Below are 21,553 nucleotides of genomic sequence, written 5' to 3' on the forward strand. Positions count from 1 at the left end.
GCATAACAAATCTTCTCGGACTTTGACACCTATGGTACCGTCACGTGGCCATTTGACTCAATAAGTGGCGTGCGCATATTCGAACGAACGCGGTGACCCACCACTTGGGCCTTCCTCCGGCCGACCAACGAAACCCACTCGGATGATTCCCTTCAACTATATATATACTTCCCTTTTCTGTTTCCCTTCTTCCCTGTAGTAGAATTTATTTTCCTTTTTTTTTCTCACCTTTTCCCCCATTTTCTCTCTCTCCGTTTCCCTCCTCTGTATTTCTCCGATCTCCGACACAATCCGCAGGTACTTTCCGCAATTATCTCGCATCTCGATTAAATTCCGATAAATCCCCTACGCTCTGTTTTCGTGAATTTTCAAATTATAAATTATCTCGATCCTAATTAATGTTTCAACGCACGCGTTTCGATCTGTTCGCACGTTGATTAATTCCGTATCTCCGGCTCCGATTATCGGTACGGAGGTTTGTATTTCTAGGATTCGTTAGTTCAAACGCTTTCCGAGATCTGTTTGGTTGCTGAGAATTTGAATTGGTCCAGGTGCACGCGTAAGATGGCCCGGAAACATGAGTTCTAAGAAATGTTCTTTTCATTATCCCTCAAACTTTGGGTTGTGGCTTACCCCTATATCCCCACTGGATCCATGATCCACGATACGTCGCTGGTGATTTTGTTATTGGAGGACCCCTTAAAATGTTGATTCGTTGTTTGTCGTCTTAAATTTAGGGGCTTATTTTGTGTGAATTGTTGGAGTTGTAGAATTATCCGGCCTATATTTGAATGAAACTGCCGTGTCGTTCAGTGGAGCTTATCTTGGCAACCTATGAAATGAAGCTCTCGTAGAGCCGGCCTTGAGCTAAAGCTCGTGGTGCAACCGATTTAGACCCGCAAAAATTTACAAATTCCAAGGGGCCCTCTTACTTTGGTTTGGTACCCCTTATAATTGTCAAACAAAAGTGGGGCCATCCTTAAAGTTCACGTTAGGCTCCCGAAAAGTCAGGGCCGGCCCTGCTCTCGTTACCTGAAGAATTAGTTTGGCGCCCATGCTTGATCTAGGATATAGGGATGATCCGTTTACCAGCCTGGGTTTGTGTTAGCAACCTTTTGAGCTAGGCGCTCACGTTCTTTGTCTGGGGGAAGCTAGCCGCAGGGCGGGAAGGTTGACTTGCAAGAAATAATGCAAAAGAGGGGCTAGTATATCGAATCCTTAGAGAGCTGCTGGACCGTTTTTATGCTGCCCTTTGTCAATACTGTTCACTATTCATTGTCTGATGTGCGAGTCTGTATTGGGATCAGATATCAGAATTCAAATTCTGTGTCAAGGTTTCTGATGTCTCAAGTTTCTGTTAGAATAGGATCGGTCATTTAGGTTTGGGCATGTTTTTGAATTCGTCTTAGCTCGTCTTTTCATATATCAAAATTTGAAGCAATTAACTGGTTGTTGGCTTGGCAATGTTAGTTTATAATCAGATTTTGCTTTTTGAAGTTTTCTTCTCTTGTTGAAACTCTAGTGTTAGAGAGTTCAAATTCTCCTGGATTTCATTGCAGGACTTAATAGTGACGTAGATTCCAAAGATGTTAGAGCAGTTACTGATATTTACCAGAGGAGGACTAATCCTCTGGACGTGTAAAGAGCTTGGAAATGCTCTTAAAGGATCGCCCATTGACACCTTGATCCGTTCCTGCCTTTTGGAAGAACGATCTGGTGCTGCATCATACAATTATGATGCCCCAGGTGCTGCATATACCTTGAAATGGACATTTCATAACGATCTCGGCCTCGTATTTGTTGCTGTGTATCAGCGGATCCTCCATCTTTTGTACGTGGATGATTTGCTTGCTATGGTGAAGCGAGAATTCTCTGAGATTTATGATCCAAAGCGGACACTGTACAATGACTTTGATGATGTCTTTCAGCAGCTTAGGAAGGAGGCTGAGGCTAGAGCTGAAGAAATGAAAAAGTCAAAGCAGGTGAGTCAGCCTATAAGTAATAACATGGGTAAGAAGCAAGGGCAGGTGCAGAAGTCTGGAATTCAAGGAGGGAATAAAAAAAAGAGCAGTGGTGAATCTGGGAACGATGGCGAGGATGGTGAAAATTTAAAAGGTCGCAAGATTGAAAATGGTCATACCAATGGCAAAAATTTTGCAGCTGACAGGTTGCCCTCAATGGGCAATGTTAATGGTAAAGAGAACGTGAGCTCCAATAATGGGGCTTTTGATGTAAATAAGCTACAGAAGCTAAGAGCTAAAGGTTCGAAGAAAGTTGATACAGTTACTAACAAGAGTTCTAAAGAAGAGCCGAAGAAAAAGGTTACAAAAAAGAATAGGGTTTGGGATGATTCACCTAAGGAGTCAAAGTTGGATTTTACAGATCCGGTGGGTGAGAATGGGGATGATAATATGGTAGTTGTGGCAGCAGATGAAGGTGAGAGTATGATGGACAAAGATGAGATCGTTAGTAGTGATAGTGAGACTGAAGAAGAGGAGGACGCGGGGAAGGACAGCAAGATTGAAACAAAGAAGAAAGGGTGGTTTTCTTCCATGTTCGAGAGGTAAATTGTTTTTCCCTATTTGTTCACCACGTGATAAATTTTGTCGATCTTGCATTGGCTACAGCAACCAAACAGTTAAAATTGTTTAAGATTTTCAAAGAACTTCATTTTACACTGAATAGTAGATGTTCTTAAAGTAGTTTTGATTTGTGAATCCATGATGTACATGGCACAGAGAGTGTATGGCTCTCTCTTGCACTCCCTTATCTTGTGAATGACGTTCTTACATTGCTACCAGTGGTGTTTTTGATCCTGGTTTTGTTGAGGTTCAACCATTTTTTTTTATTACCTCTGTATTTGGGGATTGTTGTAGTAAATTAGACCGTCTCTTTACAATGATAACATAAAGAAGAAAATTTATTGTGACCTAGATACCGTACTATAGAAATGGTAGTTTGAAAACTCGATCAAAATTGTTAAATGTGATGCTGAGAAGTCGGGGGAAGTCTGTTTTCTGAACGTGTTTTTTTGCTCTAATAGGGGAAGAATTGTTGGACTCATGGTTGTGTGGATGATTTCGTTAACTATTGCATGAGTTTTAAGACTTAAGAGTGGTGCATTTAGTATCGATCATTCTTTGGATAATGACTAGTGATCTTCATGCATAGTTCGGACATACTTTTGATGCTAAAGTACCATTCAAGTCATCGATCAAGTTGTCGTTCCAAGTTTTAACTTCTACAAAAATGGCTGTTTTCCAGAATTTCTTTCCAATTGATCTAACTTTTAATACATAAATCACTTGTTTTCACGATTCTCTGTTCAGTATTGCTGGGAAAGCTAATTTAGAGAAGGCAGACCTTGAACCAGCTTTGAAGGCTCTCAAGGACAGGCTCATGACCAAGAATGTGGTATGCTTTCTGCTCTCTACTCCTTTTACTACTGCTGTTCCTTTTCCAGTACTTCTCTTTTCTTGTTGGTACTCGGTCCTGAGTTCTTTTTTGTTTAGTATTTTAAATAATACCTTGTATACTTAACGGGGAAAGAATGCCTAGTATGTTCATAGTGATTTTCATATTGTGAAACTCTCAGGCTGAGGAGATTGCTGAAAAGCTTTGTGAATCTGTGGCAGCAAGTTTGGAAGGTAAAAAGCTTGCTTCCTTTACAAGGATATCTTCAACAGTGCAGGTGAGTGGGTTGGTCGGTTAAATGTTATTTTGTTCATAATCCTTTCGACTGACTGCTCATTGTAGAGAATTTTCTTCTACTTTCTGAGTCGTGAAAAAACAGTACTAACTATTGGTAATTGATGTCTGCAGACAGCAATGGAAGAGGCACTTGTCCGGATTCTAACTCCTAGACGTTCTATTGACATTTTGAGGGATGTGCATGCTGCAAAGGAGCAAAGGAAACCATATGTGGTGGTTTTCGTTGGAGTTAACGGAGTTGGAAAATCTACCAATCTTGCCAAGGTTAAGCTTAGTAAATTAGGGTGTTTCTTTATCTTTTATTATTTTCTCTATTTGAAGATGAAATTTTATCTGATAGTTTGTGCTCCAATGGAAATTTGCAGGTAGCATACTGGCTTCAGCAGCATGACATAAAAGTCATGATGGCTGCATGTGACACATTCCGTTCTGGAGCTGTTGAACAGTTGCGGACTCATGCTCGTAGACTCCAGGTATACTTATGATGCAGAGTTCCATTTCTCTCTTGTATTGGGTCTCTTTGTTGGATTGAGATGTTATTCGCATTGGCAGAGCCATGTGAGGAGTGGGGGCATTTCACTTGTTAAAAATTGCGCTTTTACTGTTGAATTTACAGAGGTTTCTCAAAGTTGGCCCAAGTTTTTGAATGTCTTTAATTGTAATTTGCCCCTTCCATTGTATTTTACCAACACTCTACAACATTCTGCTCCACCCATTGTTATTTGAGAAGATTTCTGAAATAGTTCAAAATGAGCTTGGCCTTGGTAATTGACTTTGTAACTATGTGCCCTTGTTAGATCCCTATTTTTGAGAAGGGCTACGAAAAAGATCCTGCAATTGTAGCAAAGGAAGCTATTCAAGAGGCCACTCGAAATGGTTCAGATGTTGTTCTTGTTGATACTGCTGGTCGAATGCAGGTATTATGTTTGATACTTCTTCAATCGTCATAGTGTTGGTATTCTGCATTAAAGCTTGATATGCTGTCTGCTTCAAATGCTATTTTCGTAACCGGACTTTTAGGACCTGGGTTACAGCTTACAATTAAGCAGGTCTTCACATTATCTGAGCAAGGCTTGTTAATTGTAATGTTGAACCAGAAAATATTTTTACTTTGGGTTCTGAATTTATCTTACACATTATCAAAATACAATTGGGTTTGTAAATTTGTACAACATTTTCCAGGATAATGAACCGTTAATGAGGGCACTGTCGAAGCTTATCTACCTCAACAGTCCAGATCTTGTCTTGTTTGTCGGGGAGGCACTGGTTGGGAATGATGCCGTAGATCAGTTAATGAAGTTCAATCAGGTTTAGTCTCTATGTCAAGGCTTTTCCCTTTTAGTCTGTAATCTTAGTTATCTCTTGTTGATTGAGCAACATTTTGTGATTTTTTTCTTCCTTCAGAAATTAGCAGACCTCTCACCCTCTCCAAATCCAAGGCTGATTGACGGGATCCTGCTCACTAAGTTTGATACCATTGACGATAAGGTAAATAAATGTTTATGTTCTACAAGGTGTTAGAATTTAGCCATTTATGGGTGACCACCGGTTTCAATTGTCAATACTCAGCCTTCTAATCTTCAGGTTGGGGGTTTGATTTGAGGGTAATCACTTTGTGCAATTAATGCCACATGATATGTTTGCACCCATTTTGCCTCCCCCGTACACCCTTTAATGTATACTAAACCTGTAATTATTGAATGGTCCTGGGGGCCCATCACATTGTGGCCCCAACACCCTCCAGAATCAACCCACATGCGTAGTTGTTGGCCGCACATGAATGTGTGAACATGTGGCGATGCCTCAAGAGCTCCCTTTAATATTCCATACTAAACTTGACTTTCAACAATATTTGAATGCTTTAACTTCAACGTAGTACTTGATTGGGTGATAATGTAGGTTGGAGCAGCTCTATCAATGGTTTACGTATCTGGAGCTCCGGTCATGTTTGTTGGTTGTGGACAGTCGTATACAGATCTGAAAAAGCTCAATGTCAAGTCCATTGTCAAGACACTTCTTAAGTGAGAGAGTGCATTTGTGTTTATCTTCCTTTCGGTTGCTTCTGCTTGCTGTCCTGTTTGTTTTGAACATCTTTGTCAATGCTACAATTTGTATGCTCTTCCCCCTTGTGATCTGATTACTTTGATTCTGGTGGTGTATCATCAGTTGTTCCGTCAGGAACTTGGTGGAGTATTTAATTTGTTCTCTCTCTCTCTCTCAACTTTGACCTGTTCGTTTTAGATTCTACTTGGCAGGAATGAAAAATTTGTGTGTGAAAGAAGGCATTTGTTTCTCTCTATGTTTTCTCACTTGGGATGCTCTGAGGTGGGGCAATGTTCACCTTTGGGTTTCGATCCCCTTTCGAGGAACCGCTGTGGGTTGGGAGTCTGTGTCTTTCCTCTTAGAATGGTTTCCTTGGCTACTAGTCGGGAGACTTTCTTGAGTTGATGATGTGAGCAAAAGAGTAAGAGGAAAGCCTCAACGCTGCTGCTTTCTCGACCGCTAACTATGAGAGAGCAAGGGTATGAGAGTGTAAGGGTGAGAGATGAAGTGATCTGGGCCTCATATTTGTTGCTGTGTATCTGCGGATCCTCCATCTTTTGTACGTGGATGATTTGCTTGCTACGGTGAAGCGAGAATTCTCAGTGATTTATGATCCAAATCGGACTCTTTACAATGACTTCGATGATGTCTTTCTTCGATGATGTAGCTACCTGGACGACGCATGTATTTTTTCCTTTTCAATAGCTTATTTTCATCTTCTCCACCATGTAGTTAGGCTAATAGGCTCCGAAATCTCCAAACCCACAATCCTGAGCTTATGCGGCATCTAATCTGACCAAAAATAGTTCGGGACCTTCTCTTCTTATGAAGAGATTCATGCAATTCCCTACCCATGCGTCGAACGGGTTGACTGCTTTTTAGAAACTATACATGTAAATACGTAAACAGATCACAGCGGGGAAAAAGAAAATGCTCAAGCAGGTAGTGGTTCAAAAAATGTGAGTACTTGAAAACATGAAGAAGTAACTGGGAAAAACTTGTAATTCTAATGTCGCATTTCTTCCTTTCAGTTGGTGGCTAATGCTATGGGCTGTATAAAATTCATGGGTGTACGAACAGACACTGTATAAAATTCAAGGGTACTGTCGTACAGACACACGTGTTTCTTTCTTTCAGCAAAAGCGTTCACGCTAATTAATTAATTATTTATTTATAACAATTTGTGCCAAAATTGATTAATGTTGTTCAAATTGATCAATAAATTTTGACATTTTTAACAGGGGAGTGATTTTGCCCCCACTCTTCTTTTTGCTAATGTCACTTCCGTTTGTATCTTTATTAGATAATTTGTTTTATGAGAGAAGATGAGTGACATTAGAGAAATTGGGTGTGGCAAAATAAATTCCCTTTTTAACATCTTGTTCACCCTAATCAATAACTTATTCACACTATTCCACTCACAATCAACAACCAAAATTACATCTTGTTCACACTACAACTAACAACTCGTAATCAATAACTTATTCATTAGTGTAAACACCTTAAATCAAACTTACGGTATCAAGTTTGCCTTTCTTTCGTATAAAATTCACGGGTACGTACGTCGTGTTTGGATCATGTATTCGTGAAGCATAATAACGTATTCGTGAAAAAGAAAAAAAAAAGGCAAAAATGAAAAGACGAGATTCCGTTCATTATAACAGAAGGGTCTTGCTGATGGAGCCAAGGCTAAGACATATCAAACAGAGGTGTTAATGGGATTGCCCCGTGGCCCCAATCCCTGGTCAGTGTTATCTTTTAGGCTCAAACCTAGCCAGGATGATGGACAAGGTAGATTAATCCTTCCCCACTTTTCCCTCTTGATTTTTTTCTTATCTAACAATCAATTAAGGAAGTGCTTAGTGTTAGAAATATGTAAACCCAATTTGGGTATTTCCTTGTCTTATTTTTTGGGGGCTCTTTTGTAATTTTATATTTTTATGTATCTTTTGTGTCTTAGTTTGTAGTAATATGTTAAAAGGTGGTTCTAGAAGTACTAGAAATATCTAGTGGTGTGTGTCTTTGTCTTTGTCTTGGTAAGAAAAAAGAAGGAAAAAAACGTGAGAGACAGAGAGAGAATAGAGTGAAGAAAAAAGTAGTGGCCTTGTGTGTGCTCTATTGTGGTTGTGAAAGAAGGCCTTGTAAAAGCTTGAATCAAGTGAAGGAAAATCAGAATTTTTCAGTGCCCAGATAAGTTTATTCACTGCTGTATTTTTCTGCTCTATTTTTGTGGCTGTAAAACTGCATGTTTCTAGCTTGATATTGTGTTGAAAATCTGATCTGTATTTGCTGCGTTTCTGCTGCGATTTTGCTCAGTTTAAGGTTTTTTATCGGTGATACTTGTGTGATTATCCGGCCCCTTATTCCCTCCAACACTTAGTTGGTAATTTGAAATATATGCTATCGATCTTTGCTTTCTTTCGCCGCAATATTTGTTTAGACCTTGCTAACTTAGTGATTCCTGTGAAGCTCTACACACTAATTATGTTAAGAGATTTACATGTAAACAAATTACGTAAAACTTTTTACAAAAATATGTACCATATTTAATTCAATTCGATTCGTGTTTAGCATGTTCCTGATTCCTCCCGTCAAAGCCAAATGATTGCATTTGCTAGCTCCTAATGGACTTTTTTTAAGAAAAGCTAAATAAATAATACTGTACTACCAAACAAAATTAAGGAGGGAACACAGGGCGGTTTCACGCATGGCGTTTCCATCTCTGATGAGAAATAGTTTTGGCCAAATGAACAATGGATGTCCGGACCCATGCCCAAACCCCCCGTGTCAGCAAATTTTTGGGCGCCGCTATTCGCAGCCCTCTATTTACTCCCATAGCCCGTTAAAAATTTTCAATTATACTCGACAGTTAGTTACCGAAATTGAGATATATTTTCAGCATCCAATTACCGAAATATAATATTTTTTTCAACAGATATTTACCGAAAATGCATGTTCGGCAGTTGTTTACCGAAAGTTGAACATATTTTCGACATGTAGTTACCGAAATATAATCTTGTTTTCAACAGCAATTTACCGAAATGTTATTTATGATTTTCAACAACCATTTACCGAAATGTAATGGGCTACGGGAGAAAATAAAGGGCTGCGAATAGCGGCACCCAAATTTTTTGGCTCCATTCCTTACTGGTACAATTTAATTGCACAATGCCCACCTAATTAAATGTTCTTATTACCTTATTGATGGGCACTATCCTCAATTTCCTTATTGCAGCCTGATTAATTACAATAAGAGATGAATTATGTTTGGTAGTATAATATTTATTTTATCCGGTGTAAAATTCTAATTAAATTGGTATAAATATATTTGGGATGGGTTCGAGGCAGGCAATGGGTTGAGGTTATGTAACATCAACTCGATCCAAACCCTCAAAAAAAGTATTTTTCATTTTCTAATATTTTACTTGCTACAGTGTCTAAATGCAAAGGATAACAGTGCTACTTCATTGGATTGCAAGACTGCCCGAGACAGAGGAAAAATACGAGGTATTTTATTACTTAATTTGGCTATCATGGAAGCTTTAACAAATTATGGACGGTTTGTAGCATTAGCACTTTTATTTGCCAATCCGTATATTTTTCTAAATTTTATTGCCCTGGACCCGTCCTTTTGGTTTTTCATATTCCATAAAGATTTGACTTTTATAATTGAATTACTGATTCATTTTCATTGAGAAAATAACCCATTATAAAGGATTGATTGGAGGATGTGGAAGTAGCATAGCTGCATACCGATTTGCTTTTGTCCTTCCCTTCTTAGTCTAAGGGAAGGGAAATGAGTGCAATTTTGTTCACCCTTTTTAAAAAAGAGTGAATATTACCCTACCATTTACTGGTTGAAATAGTGTGGATCCCATTATAAGTGATGTCATGCTTACATTTGCAATACACTTTTTGGTAAGTATGACATCACTAATTTGTAGTGAGATCCACACCCTTTCAACCAATAGAAATGAGGGTAATGTTCACCATTTTTTAAGAAGAATGAACAAAACTCAACTCGGAGGGGAAGGGTTTCAACGAACAAGAGGTAGTTCACAATTTCCAATTCAAATATATCTTTGACTCTTTTTTGTTTAGAAATAGGAAAATATAAAAAAATAACTATTTAAATTTGTAGGCTGGTGACGTTGTTTAGTGCTAGTCCATTGTTATTGTTACAAAATTGTTGCAAAAATAATAAGAAGAGAAAAGCTAAGAGCCCGTTCCAGAACACCTTAAAAAATAAGTACTTATTTCACATTTTCAAACTAAAAAATAATGTAAACGAAAAATAAATTTTCAATTTTTTTTGCACCGTATTAAAGATCTCATTGAGATCTCTTAAACAAGATCCATATTGCATATTTTAAAATTTTAAAAAATTCATTATTTTTGAGCTTAAAATTGCCTTATTAAAAAATAAGTACTTATTCGGTGTTCTGGAACGGAGCCTAAGTGTCTAATCAGTACTATTCCGGGTTTTTTAAATGTAAAGAATTGATTCAATTCTCTTATTGTCTTTAAATGAAAATTACAAAGATATATATATTTAACGATTTGAACCATTCATCGTCCAAATCACAAAGCTAATACTTCAGCATTTATGTGGGAAAAAAAGTTGCATGGATTGCAATGAGCGCCCTAATCCTTAAGTGTAAATAGGATCGACACCATTTTTGGTTTCACCGACTTTTTCACTTATTAACCTATGCCTATGATTAGCAGTCCCGTTTTTATAGAGGTTTTTTAAAGGGTCCTGGGAACCGTCCCGATACACACTTATGATTGTGTCATTTAATTTACTGGTAAAATGTTGAGAGTTGCCAAATGAATTCATATATGCTACTCTACTCTAAGGCCAAAATCGTCTTCCACTGTAAGAGACAATAAATAATTTCTTTTTTTTTTCTTTTTCTTTGGAACAAACAATAAATGATCATTACTTATAACGGAATGAATTTTGGTTCGGGTGAAAGAATATGGGTTGAAAAAGGTGAGATTATTTCGGAAACAACAAAACAAAAAACAAAAGACGTGAGAGAAAAAGGCCTGTTTTCTCTTTTGTCCTATTTTAGCAGTAGTATTCATAAAGAAACCCTGCTGGCTCCGGCAGTGCTGCTACTCCTCCCCCAGAGAGAGAGAGAGAGAGAGAGAGAGGGAGGGAGAAGTGTTAGGTTCGTCTCTCAGCAATTTTTTTTGGTTCTTATTGGTACAATTAATTATGGCACAATGCCCACCTATTAAATGTTCTTAATTTAAATGGGATCAAACTTCCAACTACTCTTTGGAAAAGGACAACCACCTCTTTGGTTTGTAATAAATGGGATCAGACAAGTCTGGCCGTGGGTCCGAATTTTTTGGAATACCGAAATTAACTTCAAAGATAGCATTCTTTGATAAAATCGAAATCTGTGGTGGATTTGATTTCTCTCACACAAGAAGAAAAACAATTTGCTTCTTATTCTTCTTGCCGCAAATGTGAAGTGAGAATTGCATTGCCGGATTTGCTCGTCTTTGAGAGACATCTTCAGGTGATGTCGAACTGGTGGTTTGATTTTTTCACTATGGAGCGGAGCGGCGTGTGTGGTTCCGAACTCGAAGTCGATCGACTTGGCTGAAACGATCTATAATCTGCACTCACAACTCTATTTTTGAGGGAGCTATTTTCTGGATGAAAAATACCAGTAGAAGGCCGAAGGTAAATTTTTTTTGAGAAAGGTTTTTTTCCGCATGCGCCTAAGGCCCTGATACCGATTTGTTAGGTGGAGGAGTATTTTTCAGACACTGATTTTGAATGAACTCGACAAAAGAATTGAACACATAAACTCACAATTTTGTATTTCACTTAATATAAATAAAAACATACTAAGAGGAGGAAATTTTCTGTTTCTTTTCATCTCTCTGATTCTCTCTTACTTCACTCATGCTTTTAACAATCAGATTTACAAGTCTATTTACAGGCAGAAAAATAAGGGAAAAAAAATAAAAATGAGATAATCTCTTATTTTGCAAATTCTAAAGTACATCAGGAAGTTCAAAAGTCTGTTCACTTTTTTCTTTTTCTCAAATCTGATGCTGGCAGACGTTTTTGTTTTTTTGTAACTAAAGCTTATCTTTCAACACAAACGCCAACCCCCACCCTGAGTGTCTCTCACTCATCACTCACTCTCTCTCTCTCTCTCTCTCTCTCTCTAAAAACCTTTCCAGATCTACATCAATGGCCGACGACGACCAGTTCGGCCCCCTGAACCCTCACGAACACAAACCGGCACTCACCCCTCCACCTGATGAGTCCCCTCTCTCTCCACCCTCCCTCCACCCATCTCTCTCGGAAAACCTTCCCACGGGCGACCAAAAATCCCCCTTTTCCCGTACTGCTGATGACGACAAGGTAAACCTTGACCTCTAAATGTCTTCTCGCGTTTGTGGGATTTTCTTTTTGTTTTTTTTTTGAGCTGATTTTTGACTCACTTTCAGATGAATCCTTCTCTTTTTTTGGTGGACCCAAAGGCCTCCGGCTCAGACCCCGAATCCTCCTCCTCCTGCTGATGACGACAAGGTAATCCTCTCCCTTCGCTTGTAAATGTCTCCAGATGTTCTGTGCTCCCTTTTTAATGCACCGTTTTTTGCTTGAAAAATGAACTGATTTTAATCCATGTTACAAAGGTTACAATAGTCCTTTATTCCATTCCATTCCATGTAGCTTATGAATCCTTCTTAAGAGAATAAGTTAAAAAATGGCAAAATTTTGGAATAACTGTTGTAATATTACCTCAACTGTAATGCATGAATGGTGGCAGCGTTTTGGATTGAGTCGCGGATAGGTTTGGCTTGAGTTGCGAATAGGTTGCTTTGTTTTGCGGTTCTTGGCTCTGCCCACATTGTGCACGTTGAGGAATTTGGGGGAAGAAATATTCACTACTACTTCTCAAAAGGAAAGAAGAGTGAATATTTACTAATACTTCTCAAAGAAATGAATATCAGTGAATGAATATTCACTACTACTTTTAATATTTACTACTAATACTTCTCAAAAAACCCAGTGAATATTCACTACTACTTTTAAAATGGTTTCACCAGTATTACTAAATGGTTTCACCTGTAACAGTGAATATTCACTAATAATACTTTTCTCCAAAATTTGACTAATACTTCTCAAAAAATTCACAAATAAAGAAACAAACTTTTCTCTTCTCAAAAAACAGTCACTAATATCTCACCACAGTGAATATTCACTACTTTTTAAAATCATAGGTTTCACCACAGTGAATATTCACTACTTGTCAAAACAAAACAGTGACTAATACTTCTCCCGGAAAAAAGAGTGAATATTCACTAAAACGAATATTCAGTAATACTTTTCAAAGTCCTCTAAAGGTAGATTTTTGTTTGGTTGGCGTGTCAAAGCAGGATTGCAACTAGATCTTTCTTGAATAGTAGAAACATTTTGTTGGGAATGGATGAGCAGGCTTTGGCATGTCCATTTTGTCTATTGGAAGAGGAAACACCAGAGCATGTCCTGATAACATGCCCGTTTTCTAGGCAAATTTGGTCGGAAATAGCAGAGTGGTGGAATATAGATTGGGTGATTCCTTCGAATCTGCTGGGTTTATCTTCTTGGTGGTTTTCTTTTCGGTTCAAAAATCTGAAAAAATATTTTTGGGAGTGCTGTTTTTTTGCAACATTGTGGTCTATTTAAATTACAAGGAATGATGTTGTCTTCAACAACAAAGCTGCTGCTGATCTCAACCAAGTGAATATTCACTAATAATACTTTTCTCCAAAAAATCATCAGTAATACTTCTCAAAAACAGTGAATATTCACCAATAATACTTTTCTCTAAAAAAACATCACTAATACTTCTCAAAAACAGTGAATATTCACTAATAATACTTTTCTCCAAAAAACATCAGTAATACTTCTAAAAAACAGTGAATATTCACTAATACTTCTCACCACAGTGAATATTCACTACTTTTTTTAAAACGATAGGTATAGGTATACTTGTCAAAACGAAACAGTAACTAATACTTCTCCCGAAAAAAACAATGAATATTCACTAATATGAGAAACAATATTCACTAATACCTATGAAACTAGAAACGGATGAATATGTCTAGGTCTAGTCACATTCACAAAAAGTTTTGCAAATACACTAAAATCCCAACATGTCTTGAAACACATCTCTTGTATAAAATTAAATTAGCTAATGCAACAACAAAAGTACAGTTATTCATCATCTATTTATTTATTTAGTTTTTCATTTAGAATTCACATTAACCTTTCCCGTAAATTTCATTTTGTTGAGAGGTTGTTAACTTTAATTAGAAGTAATATGGTTTTTGTTTGAATCAGGAAATACCAATACCATCATTGTTCGGTGCTTGATGACCCCGCAATCCTGTTCCGCATCCCCGCAATTCGGTTCCACATGGGCGGCACTATCCGGTTCCACACTTTCCACAGGCTCCTCGCCGGTACATTTCACGACACCGCATCCTGCATCCACAATACTATCTTGTCTCTCGGCATCTACATGGAGTAAGCGTTTTCCTTACTGTTGGTTGGAGCTATCTCATGAATTCGGTACGGATACAAGGACCCAGTACGTGTTGGGCGTTCGTAGTGGCGGAGGTAGTTAGTGTACGCTACCGAATCACTGGTGGAGTTGGTGTGGTGGTGCTGGCTCCATGAGAATTAATGGATAATGTCGATTATTGGAAAAGATGGAACTACACGTGTTCCTTGACAAGACCATTTAGGAACGTTAGGTTTATAGGTTTATGCCGGGAAACTCTCTCGACGTTCCCATTCAGTTATTTCAAAATGCGGCCTAGATTTAAGAGGACAGAAGTAGGGATATTTCTATAATTTTGTTTTTAAAATTAAAATCCAACCATTTAGTGCTTTATATTATTAATTATTGAGAAATGATAAAATCCAACCATTTTTATTGGCTGAAAGAATCCTTCTTGTGAGAAAGGACAAAAATTAAGAATTTAGTGCTTTATTATTATTACTATATTTATATTACGAGTCTCTACGCTTGTAGTAGTAAAATTTGATATGCTTTTTTACTGTCTTTTAATAGGACTTGTTAGCTGTGCGCATTCGAGGCACAAATAGAGTGCAGATAAATGACAAGAGTGCCATTGAAGAGGCGCTGCTGTCCGGACCACTTGCAAGGGGTTAGTTCTGACGGATGAGTTTATGAGTCTTACAGAGGTCAGTTCGGGGCCTGGTATTGGTCGAGATGAGATCCGAACTATAAACTCGTCCGTCAGAACTAACCCCCCTGCAAGTGGTCCAGACAGCAGCATCTCTTTAATGACACTTTCGTTACTTATCTGCACTCTATTTGTGCCTCGAATGCGCACAACTAACAAGTCCTATTAAAAGGCAGTAAAAAAGCATATCAAATTTTAATACTACAAGCGTAGAGACTCGTAATATAAATGTAGGAATAATAATAAAACACTAAATTCTTAATTTTTGTCCTTTCTCACAAGATGAATTCTTTCAGCCAATAAAAATGGTTGAATTTTACCATTTCTCAATAATTAATAAGGTAAAGTACTAAATGGTTGGATTTCCTTTATAGAAATACCTCTACTTCTGTCCTCTAAAATCTGGGCTGCATTTTGAAATAGCTAAATGGGAACGTCGAGAGAGTCTCTCGGCATAAACCTATAGACCTAACGTACCTAAATGGTCTTGTCAAGGAACACGTGTAGTTCCATCTTTTCCAATAATTGACATTATCCACTAATTCTCGTGGAACAAGCACCACTGCACCACCTTCACGGATGATTCGGTAACGTACACTAACTTACTCCGCCACTATGAACGCCCAACACGTATTGGGTCCTTGTATCTGTACCTGATTCATGAGATAACTTCAGTCAACAGTAAGGAAAACGCCTACTCCATATAGATGCCGAAAGACAGGATAGTATTGTGGATGCAGGATGCGGTGTCGTGGAATTAACTGGCGAGGAGCCTGTGGAAAGCATGGAACCGGATAGGGCTGCGGATAGTATCGCCCGTGTGGAACCGAATTGCGGGTGGAACAGGATTGTGGGGTCGTTGAGCACCGAACAATGATGGTATTGGTATTTCCTGATTTAAACAAAACCATATTACTTCTAATTAACGTTAACAACCTCTCAGCAAAATGAAATTTATGAAAAAGGTCAATGTGAATTCTAAATGAAAAACTATATAGATGAAGAATAACTGTACTTTTGTTGCATGAGCTAATTTAATTTTATACAAGAGATGTGCTTCAAGAGATGTTGGGATTTTAGTGTATTTGTTAAACTTTTGTGAATGTGGCTAGAGCTAGACAATATTCACGCGTTTCTAGTTTCATAGGTATTAGTGAATATTGTTTCTCATATTAGTGAATATTCACTGTTTTTTTCGGAAGAAGTATTAGTTCTGCCCCTTCTGCAACGTAGAGGTGGAAATACCCATCATCTCCTCCTTCTATGTAATGTTGCTAGGAAGGTATGGGATGAAGTGATGGTGTGGTGGAACTTGGTATAGGTCAGTCCTGCATCGGTGAAGAATTTCTTCCTATTTTGAAATGGTTTAAAAATCTGGAAAAAATATATTGGCAAGCCACTTTCTATGCAGTGCTGTGGACACTATGGCTGTGTAGAAATGATACAGTGTTTAATAACAAAGCTTGGGAGGTGGATGATATCACGGACTTGGTAAAAACCAGAATGGCGTTATGGATAAAAGGTAGATTCAATTTACATGTTTACTCCGTTGAAGATTTCAAGTGGAATTTAGAATGGAATCAGGAAAGTGAAGGTGTAAGAGCTTTCTTGGTCTTTGTTTGGTGGGTTGTTTGGGTCTCGGTCTTCTGGGTGGGGCTGTGGTGGGGTCTTAAGTCTTGTGCTTTTGGTGTTTTCCTCTTTTTTTCCTTTGCTTTGTTTGGTTTGGTTTTGGGGTTGGGGGTCTGGGTTAGCTCTCTCGTTTGGGTGGCTTGTGTCTGGGTGGTGGGGTTGGTGTTGTTATTTTTGGTCCTTTCTTTGTTGTTGCTGGGTTGAGTGTGAGGTGGTGTTTGTCTCCTATTGTGTGTTAGAGTCCTTTTCTTTTGTGGTTTTTTTTTTTTTGGAGTCTATAGTGTCTTCTTGTCTGCTCTCATCCTAACTCTTGGACGGCTGTGCTGCAATCTTTGTAACTTTCAAGTGTTGCTGCTCCAATATTGGTGCTGTGGTATGCTCCCTTGATGCTGTTACTGATGTGGTTGTTGAATGACTTGTACTTTGCTCTTGCAACTTGGAGGGCTAAGAGTCATATGGATTCTTTGGGCTACACCTACTGCTGGTCTTGTTGTACATATTGAACGGGTATGGTATCTTCCTCTTTTCAACTCCCAACTCTGGGAAGGGCTAAGAGGCCTACTAGATGTCAGTCCTCTTTTCAAATCCTAAATGTTATGGAGGGCTAATGAGGTCAATGAAAGCTGAAGTTTATGGACAAGAAGTCATGAAGATGTTGTCTGAAAATCCAGTACTCTTTCAACTCCACAGCTTTGGAGGGCTAAGAGTATCAGTCAAGTGTGGGCCTTACCTGAATTGAGGCAAAGCTGTTATTTCGTGCAGGTTGTGTTTCATGAAGAATTTTAGAATTTGGGTATCTCAACTATCCAAATGCTTATTATATTCAGGTGTGTACTATTATCTCTTTACAACTCCCAACCGTATGTGGGGAGGGCTAATAGATAGCTGGATTACTATTGGTGTTCTGAGCATGTTTTATTGTCCAACTGCTGGTGTTCCTATTGATATTGGTCATGGCTGCTTAACGAGTTGAACTATTGTTGCAATGTTGATGTTTCTTGCCGGAAATCAGTTTGTTGGGGTTCCATGATTTAATGGGAATACTTTTACTCCTTCTGTTACTAATGGAACTGAGCTGAATAAGGACCTGATTTCTACTGTACTCTTGCTGAAGATTCCTTTTGTTGAATTCAGGATATTCAGGGGTGTTCTATGTCTCTCTTTCCAACTCCCAAACGTGGGGAGGGCAAAGAGATGCTGGGCAAGTGACATGAGAGGTGTCTATTTACACTCCAAATGTTGATGCTCCAATTGCTGTTAGACATGGCTGAATAATGAGCTGAACTATTACTGACTTATTGATGAATTCTGCTGTAAATCAGTTTTCTGTGATTTCATGATTCAATGGGATTGCTTTTGCTGTATTTGATGCTGATGGAATTATGCTTGATGAAGATCTTCCGGAGATCCTCATCCAGTAATTCAACGCGACATTCCGTTCAGAACACATCGAAACCCTAGGGAGTTGTTCAGGAAGCAACCCAGGGGTCGAAATCCCTTCCTTAACAGGGCTGTTGAAATGACCCTTAGGGGTAGGAGAAACACAAACAGGAGGGCCTAGAGGAGGAAATTATCAAGGGAAACAGAGATGGGAGACGAAACTGCCGTGTTGTATTTGAATTTCTAACACGCCTCTTCATACAGAGATATCTTCCTGAGCCAAAAAGATCGAATGTCAACTGGGCAACAATTAGAAATGTCATCCGAGTATGTACCTTTTCGTATAGAATTACTACTCATTTATTATGGTACTCCATCCGTTTCAATTTGTTTGTCCAATTATTAAAATTCGTGTCTTTCAAAAATATACATATATCCTACATTTTATAATATTTTTTTATGATTTGAAAGATTTTGTATAATAAATTTAATTGAGATCTACTAAACAAGATCCATATTATATATTAAAAAAACATTACGAATTGAAAATTATAGACAATTGTTTTAGAGGTCAAATACTTTAGAAAAGTCAAAAAGTGGATAAACAAATCGGGACGGAGAGAGTATTTAATTATGGTATGATTGATCATGTGTTCCCCTTTTCCTGTCCCCACGTATACCCTTGTCCATGCATTTGTCCACATGATATCTCAACCTTCTATTAAATCTCTCATCCTCCTGCAACCCCCCACCCCTCTCTCTCTCTCTCTCTCTCTATATATATATATATATATATCTATATCTTTGTGGGTTTTAAGTAACACACACATCAATTCATGCCTTGTAGGCTAATAGACCCAAGTCCTTTGACTGGCGTAGTGTGTGGGGAGACCTGAACCCAGTAATTATCCAAGAAGAAGGTAAAGTCCTGATTTTTTTTCGGATTTTAACATTCAAAACCAATTAGTACTGCAGTAGTATTTTAAAAATTACTGTATGCATGTGGGTATTATTTTTATTATTTCAGATATATGTTGGGCACCGGTGGTCTCGGAGGCTACGACAATAGGTTGTTCAATCCACGCTGTTAGAGATACTTTGTTGAAATTTGCTGGACATGAGTTGATTGATAATGTCTATGCCGGTAGCATGGTTAATTATACAAAGAGCCCTAGCTCATTCCTTTACTCGGGGGAGAAGGGCTTTTCTAGGGAGAAAACCGAGCTAGAGGTTAGCTTTTATAATAAATTCATTTATTTTTATTACTATTCTAATTGTAATATTTATAAATGAAAATAAATATTTTTATTTTTTGTTGCCTTTCGATAGAAATTGTCTTCTGCGAAGATTATTGGCACTCACAAGATTGACCGGGAAGACGAAGAAGCCTTGGAATGGGCAGTGAGGCAATGTCCAGTTGAGTTGCCTGTGGCATCAAACTCACGAAGGATTTCGCTAACCTTAAAAAGGATTCTGACATAAAGATGAGGTTTTGTGTTAAACTAGTAATTGTTTGTGTCTCAAATCTTTTTTGTTTTTAGGATGTATACAAAGGCACTAGAGTTCCTTCAGTAGACCTAATGGGAAATAGTGTATATCATGCAATTCTAATCATTGGCTTTGATACCCCGGCTGAAGGCAAAAGTTACTGGATCTTTAAAAATTCGCATGGAACTGCTTAGGGCGATAACGGCTACAGGAAGATAGCAAGGAACAGATCTTTGATTTACGATCGTAACCCTCAACCATATATAGATGTTGCAGCTTTCCTCTTATTCTAAAATATGGATACATTGATTCGTAAATCAAAGATCTGTTCCTTGCTATCTTCCCGTAGCCGTTATCGCCCCAAGCAGTTCCATACGAATTTTTAAAGATCCAGTAACTTTCGCCTTCAGTTGTGGTATCAAAGTCAATGATCAGAATTGCATGATATACATTATTTCCCATTAGGTCTGAAGGAACTCTAGTGCCTTTGTATACATCGTAAACAAAAAAAAAATTGAAACAAACAAATAATTAGTAGTTTAACACAAAACCTCATCTTTATGTTAGAACCCATACCCCTAAAAAAAAAAAAAAAAGTTTACTTACATCCTTTTTTAAGGTTAGCGAAATCCTTCGTGAGTTTGATGCCACAAGCAACTCAACTGGACATTGCCTCACTGCCCATTCCAAGGCTTCTTCGTTTTCCCGGTCAATCTTGTGAGTGCCAATAATCTTCACGGAAGACAATTTCTATCGAAAGGCAACAAAAAATAAAAATATTTATTTTCGTTTATAAATATTAGAATTAGAATAGTAATAAAAATAAATGAATTTATTATAAAGCTAACCTCCAGCTCGGTTTTCTCCCTAGAAAGGCCCTTCTCTCCCGAGTAAGGGAATGAGTCAGGGCTCTCTTGGCAAATCCCGTTGAGTCGGATGGTCAGTGAGGTTGCTTGTATAATTAACCATGCTATCGGCATAGACATTATCGATCAACTCCTGTCCAGCAAGTTTCAACAAAGTATCTCTAACAGCATGGATTGAATAACCTATTGCCGTAGCCTCCGAGACCACCAGTGCCCAACATATATATGAAATAATAAAAATAATACCCGCATGCATACAGTAATTTTTAAAATACTACTGCAGTACTAATTGGTTTTGAATTTTACCTTCTTGGTTAATTACTGGGTTCAGGTGTCCCCACACACTACGCCAGTCAAAGGACTTGGGTCTATTAGCCTACAAGGCGAATTGATGTGTGTTACTTAAAACCCAAAGATATATATATATATATATATATATATATATATATATATATATATATATATATATATATATATATATATCATAAGGGTTTCGGGGACACTTAAAAAAACCCTTAAACCCCCCCCCCCCCCCCCCCCCAAGTTCTCAATCGAATTTTGATGATCCAAGCCGCTCAATGTAATCAGAACGTGATTTTAAAGGTGCCAACGAAAAATCAGCAAAAAAAATGACCGCGAAGGGCTTCATCCGAACAGTTTTTTATTGAACGGTTCAATAAAAAAACTGCTCAAATCAAGCCATTTCGGTTTGTTTTTTTGCCAATTTTTTGCGGGCACCCTTAAAATCATATTTTGAACACATTGAGCGGCTCAGATCATCAAAATTTGATCGGGAACGATGAGATTAAGATTTGGAGGGTTTTTTTAAGTGTTCCCGGAACCGCCCCGTACGTGTGTGTGTGTGTGTGTGTGTGTATATATATATATATATATATATATGTATAGAGAGAGAGAGAGAGAGAGAGAGAGAGAGAGAGGGAGGTTGCAGGAGGATGAGAGATTTAATGGAAGGTTGATATATCATGTGGACAAATGCATGGGTAAGGGTATACGTGGGGACAGGAAAAGGGGAACACATGATCAATCATACCATAATTAAATACTCTCTCCGTCCCGATTTGTTTATCCACTTTTTGACTTTTCTAAAGTATTTGACCTCAAAAAAAATTGTCTATAACTTTCAATTCGTAATGTTTTTTTAATATATAATATGGATCTTGTTTGGTAGATCTCAATTAAATTTA

The 21,553-nt window shown here is 38.0% G+C and overlaps 1 protein-coding gene and 1 long non-coding RNA gene across 2 annotated transcripts; both read left to right on the forward strand.

Moving 5' to 3' along the window:
• Window positions 1-5,920, forward strand: LOC131303341 (uncharacterized). The gene is made up of 10 exons (XM_058330158.1): window positions 1-297; window positions 1,560-2,563; window positions 3,330-3,414; window positions 3,596-3,691; window positions 3,823-3,975; window positions 4,077-4,184; window positions 4,509-4,628; window positions 4,894-5,019; window positions 5,116-5,199; window positions 5,611-5,920. Exons 2-10 carry the CDS (start codon window positions 1,587-1,589, stop codon window positions 5,734-5,736), a joined length of 1,875 nt encoding a protein of 624 aa, XP_058186141.1. The 5' UTR covers window positions 1-297; window positions 1,560-1,586; the 3' UTR covers window positions 5,737-5,920.
• Window positions 5,921-11,822: 5,902 nt separating this feature from the next.
• Window positions 11,823-13,776, forward strand: LOC131303344 (uncharacterized). Its single transcript, XR_009191984.1, has 3 exons — window positions 11,823-12,148; window positions 12,235-12,519; window positions 12,582-13,776. It is a non-coding gene; the product is annotated as an uncharacterized LOC131303344 (long non-coding RNA).
• Window positions 13,777-21,553: the final 7,777 nt, after the last annotated feature.

Source organism: Rhododendron vialii, chromosome 1a (assembly GCF_030253575.1).
Source record: "Rhododendron vialii isolate Sample 1 chromosome 1a, ASM3025357v1".
NCBI lineage: Eukaryota > Viridiplantae > Streptophyta > Magnoliopsida > Ericales > Ericaceae > Rhododendron > Rhododendron vialii.